This window comes from Macadamia integrifolia, chromosome 8, assembly GCF_013358625.1.
Source record: "Macadamia integrifolia cultivar HAES 741 chromosome 8, SCU_Mint_v3, whole genome shotgun sequence".
Taxonomy (NCBI): Eukaryota; Viridiplantae; Streptophyta; class Magnoliopsida; order Proteales; family Proteaceae; genus Macadamia; species Macadamia integrifolia.
Window position 1 is genome coordinate 16,761,902 of NC_056564.1, and position 6,802 is coordinate 16,768,703.

At 37.2% G+C, this 6,802-nt stretch overlaps 2 protein-coding genes across 3 annotated transcripts in view; both read right to left on the reverse strand.

The window, feature by feature from the left end:
• LOC122086528 (protein TONNEAU 1a-like) overlaps positions 1-6,700 on the reverse strand; it is a 7,513-nt gene extending 813 nt beyond the window's left edge. Inside the window, exons 1-7 of one of the 2 annotated variants that reach the window (XM_042655412.1) lie at positions 6,384-6,694; positions 3,125-3,257; positions 1,621-1,709; positions 1,378-1,500; positions 999-1,132; positions 885-910; positions 662-817 (exon numbers count right to left, since the gene is read on the reverse strand). In XM_042655412.1, the coding sequence (XP_042511346.1) occupies positions 675-817; positions 885-910; positions 999-1,132; positions 1,378-1,500; positions 1,621-1,709; positions 3,125-3,257; positions 6,384-6,470 (735 nt within the window). In that variant the 5' untranslated portion in view covers positions 6,471-6,694 and the 3' untranslated portion in view covers positions 662-674. Of the gene's footprint in view, positions 1-661; positions 826-884; positions 911-998; positions 1,133-1,377; positions 1,501-1,620; positions 1,710-3,124; positions 3,258-6,383 lie in introns of both variants that reach the window. The other variant, XM_042655413.1, reaches the window with a different exon arrangement.
• Positions 1-6,802, reverse strand: part of LOC122086527 (adenylate kinase 1, chloroplastic-like) — a 26,728-nt gene that overhangs the window by 17,261 nt on the left and 2,665 nt on the right. The gene's annotated exons all lie outside the window — the stretch shown is intronic.

The following is a 6,802-nucleotide window of genomic DNA, read 5'->3' on the forward strand; positions in this document are numbered from 1 at the left end:
AAAAAAAGAGAGCTTACTTGAGAACCCAACCAGGTCTAACAGGCTTGGATGGGCACTGGGCAGCCAAAGCACAATAGCCATATAGATATAGTAGGAAATGCCTACGAAAAAGACTACTACAACACAAGCTACTTTAGTATGTATGCCAAAGACATAATATGAATATGAACCTACAAATAGCAGTCAGTGGAAAAGGAGGTTTACTTCAGTACTTTTTCCAGAATAAAGTCCTTAAATAAATGCCAGACTGCAATTTTGTGGATTTGTCCAATCCCCATCAACTGCCACCCTGTAGGGATGAAGTCTTCATCTGATTTTTATCTTAAACTCAAGATAACACTACTCAGTGACCACACAAACTCAATCTTTACAGAGAAGCACTTGGGGTCAGTGGAGTGCACAGAAAATAACATGATCCTACAGTTTCAAGTGCCCAGACCTGTATAATTTGAGAAATCCAGGAACAAACTACAGACAAAACTCCAAACTCTGCGAGGGGAGAAACTTCCCCTCTGCCTGAGCATGAATAAATATCCCACAAATGCTAGAAATTTCAGATTTGACTAATAAAAGGTGAAATTGGCAACCAGATAATGATTTCTAATTTCCTCACAATAATGCAGAAAAATTAACATAAATTAAGATAGATCAAAAGACCCACCGCCAAGATGTTGTTAGATTTCGGCTTTTCTGTCCAACTGGATGTTTTCCAATGCATTTGATGCTCGAATTACATCCTCTGAAAGCTCGTCATTGTCATATCTCCAATTATATTCATCCTTCCTATAACCAGGCATAGAAGAACCTATTCTCCGATCTGAAATGCTGAAAAGTGTCAGGGGAGATAAATCAGAAGCAGATAAAAGAACAGGAATATCACTCACCAGACGCCTGAGAAACAGGAACAGGCCTAATCCACAAAATGAAAATTATTAGTTAGGAATGGGAAAGAGGAACAGTGAGAAATATTACTCATGATAAAGAAGCTGTTCTGTTACCTTCCAAGGGGTGGTAAGCCTCCTGCAACAGCTGATGTAGAGGCCCTCCGAGCGTTTCTAGACTCAGGATTAGATATGGATTCAGCTTCTGGACCACCTACTCTCCTCCCAGTAGCCCTTGCTTGGGATAAATTCTGTCAGAACATCATTCAGCACAATGAAGTAAATACCTAAACATATCTTCTCACCAGAACTACTTAACGAAGTATGATACTATGATGTAATAACAAACTGTTTAAATCTTCAGAAGATTTCAGTTTATTTTGAGATAAGGGGTGCTAAGAATATTCATCCACACATATTTATTAACAGTAATTAAATGGATGGCTGAATTCAATAATTGCACAGTAGGGATCCAAAGTGAAATATATCATCATACCTCATATTTTAAATATCCTTCAAGAACATTTAGAAGCAAAGGGCCACTTTCTGCATTCCTATTGAGATCATATCCATTTTTGCTACTAAAATCTTTTAACTCAGCTTTCCAAAAATCTTTTTGCTGCAAGAGGAAGAAAAATCATCCATCCAAAAAGGGAAGAAGTTGCAAAAAGAAAAACTGTAGTTCAAGTCACATCTAAAATTAGCGTACTGCATGAAACAGAAAAAATTAAATGATTACCAAATTACACTCTGGCAAATAAACTTTTAGAGTGTGGTCCAGTTGTGCCCAGTCCAAGTACTCACATACCAGAGCTGTTAATAGCCTTCCTGCATGTAGCACATCCAAGTAAAAGAATAATTGTTAGAGAGGAAATTCACATAAAACTTCCTTTCAGCCAGTAATGCACATAGATACCTGCATGCATACATGTACTGTCCAACACCCCCCCCCCAATAGTTAACTTCTGCATTCAGATGCTGAGTGTGATTTTGAATTTTGAACATTTATTTCCGCAATGCAATGATAAACTTGACTGCAAACTGATTCTTATTGAATCACTTCAAAACCAAAAGAACTCAAACTTTTTAGATGGATGCTACAGAACTCCCAACCCTCAACCTGGTTTTGCATGTTACCCTTAGCACTGAGTCCTTAATGCAGAAGCAACTGGCAAAAAAGGTGCAGAATCAAATAAGATTGTTTTGGGCTGTCCAATTACCTTAAAACCTCAATCCCACGTCAACACCACTAAAATTCCTTTCAACTCATGATTAAATAACATAGAGTGTAGCTGGATTTAATCTTAGAGCCAAATATCAGTAGAAAGGGACACTTTTCTGCAGGCATTTGACAATGTCCACAAACCAATTACTATCAACTTCTAATCCTTTAGGCTCCTGCATACTATCTAAATCAAATGATTATCTGCTTCCAAGTTCTCAAGGCTGGTTCCCACTCCCAATGTAGGACCAGAAGTCCAAATCTTAGATAACCTCCACATTACTCTGTGAGGTAGCCACCTCTTTTTAAATACCAAATATGATCCTGCCTGATCGATAAATAAAATGACTACATGATTCCAGTAAGGTATCACCACAGCCACTCCATAAAATCAGACGGTGGAAAAGTAAATTTGTAACTTTATGATGTTCTCATAATTCATCAATCTTCTTCAAAGATTAAATCACAATGTTTTTACCATCAATTATGCTTTTTTTCCATAAATAAATAAATATGACCCTATACTAAATTGCTTCACCCAAAAATTAAATCAATTCATTTTGTTGAAAACCTGTGGTTTGACAGTCCTAACTCTGCCAAACAAAATAACAATATATAAAAGATACAAAAGTTTGGAATGCAGAAAACCATGTTTACATCTATAAAATGTCATATAAGGGCCTCCAAAATGATGTTGTGTTTGTATACTTAAATTTCAGTAATTTTTAATATTAATGGTGCCAAGTGCCAACTAATAAACAAAAGAAAGCTTTCTTTAGAACCAGTCTATTTAAATCTGACACGGGGATGGTCATGCAAACGAGAAAACCAATATAAATGTGCAAGCTCCCACCGTAGGGAAAAAAATGCCCCACTCCCTTCAGAAAAAAGACAACGACACCACAAATGGTTCAAGGACATACATGCTTCTAAGATCTGCAACAAAGTAAAAAAATTTAAAATATCCCAAAAAGAAAGACAGGGAGAGTCTTGACTCAAGAACAAGGACTCGAAAAGGAACCTGAAGGAGAAGCATGAAGCTGCTTTGCAGGGTCATTGCAGCTACCAAGTAGTGCAGGCGGTACACCATCTTCAGTCTCAACTACATGATCTTCCTCTTCAATGGCTTCAAAGACGCTTGCCCTGAGCTCAGCCTGACAAGAAATTCAAATACTAAAACCAGTGGAAATGATGAACTAAAACACCTGATCCAGCAGGAAATTGCATTGCAAAGTACGAACGTGCTGGTGAAAGGTGGGGGAAAAGGGCATCCATAAGAAACAGGGTGATGCAAATAAATCATGTAAATTGGCTTATTTTATTGGAAATAAGATTTGAGTTGGTTTATGTATCTGTTGGGCCTTTGATCACATGTGTTCTCATTGTAATGGGTCATTTTAAAAGACCTATATTATGAGTACAAGCTAGACATACGGGATTAGTAGAGTTAATGCCTTACTTCTTTATTTTAACTGCTATTAAGTATTTCAGATTAGAATTCCATAAATCCAATCCTGGGCCTTTGATCACATGTGTTCTCATTGTAATGGGTCATTTTAAAAGAACCTATATTATGAGTACAAGCTAGGCATACAGGATTAGTAGAGTTAATGCCTTACTTCTTTATTTTAACTGCTATTAAGTGTTTCAGTTAAGCTGGATTAGAATTTTATAAATCCAATCCTGTTTTGAGTCAGTTTCCTTTTATTATTTTGGTTTCCGAACCAGTTCATGCTACCTAATTAGTTAAGGGTTGGTTTAGGCCTTTCCTTTCTAGTGTTAATGTCTATGTTTGAATTTTCCATATAAGTTTGTAAAGGAGCGGAAGCTTAGATATGTTTATTTGTAATTGACTAGTCATGCAAAAGATTGGTGGAGATTCCATGAAGGAAGGCTCAAATTTAAAAGATGAAAACCAAGGACATGGGAGAGATGAATGAAGAAATGAAGGAAAAGTATCTACCAGAGCGTATCCAAAGGAAGCTTGCCCTTCGACAAGATTACCACCAACATCAATTAAAGCTGAAGAGAACATGAAGCAGTCGTATATCAAGCTTAGTTAACAAGTTGAATCGTGTTAGAAATCTGACATCAACAATGTTATTCTTACCATTGGACAATATATTGAGTTTGTATTTCTACCTCAGTACATCAAACAGAAAACTCTTAGGGTTGGAGATTTTATTCCTAAAGTCTCTACATCACCAGTTTTGTTTGGGAATGGTCAGAGTTGCTAATCACATGTTCTTTCCCACTCGGCACTACAAAACTCAAGGTCAATTTTTTTCAAGCTGGAAAGAATTGATGTAGATAAACCATATAAACGGGCTTATTTTATTGGAAACAAGCTTTGGGTTGGATAATGTATGTGTTGGGCCTTTGAACCTATGTATTTTCCTTGTAATGGACTATTTTAATAAGCCTATATAATATGGGTAGAAGCTAGGCACGTAGGATCAGTAAGTTAATGCCTTTATTTCTTTATCCTGCTCCTTTTTTTTAAGTATTTTAGTTAGGTTGGATTAGAATTCTGAGTTGTGAATTGACTGATACATCCCTATCCTTGTCTAACTAGGATTCAACCATTGGATCTTGCTGACACTTTCAGCAAGGTTCTCATCCACTATTAGGAGATCTTGACCTGAATCCCAGGTCCATCTAATGGATGGATTTTGTTCTGCGAATTTCATTCCAAAAACTACTTGTGAATCTCTCTATTTTTGTCCTACTTTGCTACTCTTTTAGTTCTCTAAAAACCAGTATTACCAGGCAAAGTACTCGCACTTAATGCTCTCATGAGTCTCATGCAAGTAAGCAACCATCCCATCTTAAGTAGGCAGGTCACATGCCAAAACACGATAACTTATTAATTTCAGCCTTTTGGCAATTTTATTATTGTCATTTTTATTTTTTTTCCTTCATTTTACTTGATCAATGGATCCCTAAGAAATCAGGTTCATTGCTCATATTTGAGGTGCGCATGTAACCACTCCATCTTAAGAATGGACATCACATACCATCTGTCCTTGGAGACCAAAACACAAGAGATTGTGTATTTCAATCATTTGGACTTCCTTTCTTTTCTGTTTTTTAAGTCTTTCATTGCATTTTTTTCCTTAAGCTTACCCGCCCCCCTCATATTCTTTTAAAAAATAAAAAAAAAAAAAAAAAAAATGTATCAGAATCTATTATAATTTAGAAGCAAATATTGTGTGCATGTGGCTGTCTAAGAAGAAGATGAGAAGTTGCGTAACATATCCTAATCACATATTATGAACATCCTAAGTGAGAGCTCTACTACCTGAACACAATGCCTAAAATATAAACGTGGATAAATAAACAATAAAATGTAAGAAAACATTTGCAAGAACCTTTAGATTACTTCAACGTTTAAACAACCACACTATTCCTGAACCCTGATGTAATAGAAGTAGTATGACCAAATTCACATTCCCACTTCATAAATCCTAGAGGAAATCTACTTAAGGTATTAGAAAACAATATTACATACAAAAACGTAGGAGAAGGGTCCAACTGCACCCATAGATTGAATTTACCACTCAACATAAGTGTAACTGACACTGCACCTCACTGTACCAGAGTTCAATAGATTCATTTTTCTTCATCCTCGCCTCAGTATTGGAATAATCGAGGCTTAACAACTAAGGTGAACTTGTATCAGGTAAAGAGCACTTGAAGTGAACCAACATAGGGGGTACAATGTAGCAACGAAATAACTGCAAGATACCCACATCACTCCAGGAACTCGAAGAAATGACAATAATTCATTCCCTTTGTTATGTTGACGATCTGATCCATGGTTTAGAAATGCCCCTGAATTAGCAGAGAAAGAAACATGCTCTCTCGCTCACATGGATCGCACAAAAATATTTCTCCAAACCCCAGTTGGAATGTCTACCATAATCAAAATCATAAAAACCTAAATTAAATGGTCTACCTTCTTCTAACCATCTCTTTGTCTCTCTCGTTTGGGAGAATGGGAAGAAGAGTTTCCAACTACATTCTGGAACTGCACCAAACTCCAACTTCCTAGTAAAAGGTAGATGACCGGAATCTATAAAGTAACGTAAAACCTAGAACAAACCCCGCCGTAACACTCGTTCCCACCAAAATCCGATGCATTTTAACCAACACTTGTCCAAATTCAAACGAATGTGAAAAATATCACAAACAGATAAGGGTTGGAGAGGAGCCAAAAGAGAGATTGAAGTAGCAACGGGAAAAAAGAGGAAAAAATTAACGAATGTATGTGGAGTTACCCTGATCTTGGCAAGAACACCTTTCTTCTCGAGGGTGCGAGTAACGAGGGTTTTGAGGTCCATCATCTCCCTCGTGTAGTCATCCATCTTGATCCTTCCGCTGGATTGCTTGCTCTATCGGTTGCTGCTCTTGGGAGGTTTTGTAGAAACCCTTTCCGTGTCCCTTTCTCTGTCAATTCTTCCTTTTCCGTCCGCCGTAAGGGAACAATGTGCCGGTCCCGGTGTGCCTCAGCTACCGAAAAGCACAAAAATATGGCTCTTTCCGATTTAATCCTTCCAAGCCAGAAAGAGCTTCCGAGCAACACAACAACATATCAATTTGGGTGGCCCACCACTGGGGCCCTTCACTCCTCTTTATGTTGTGTTTAAGACCTCGTTTGTTTGGATGGTGGTTTGTTTGTTTTTTTTTTTTTTTTTTT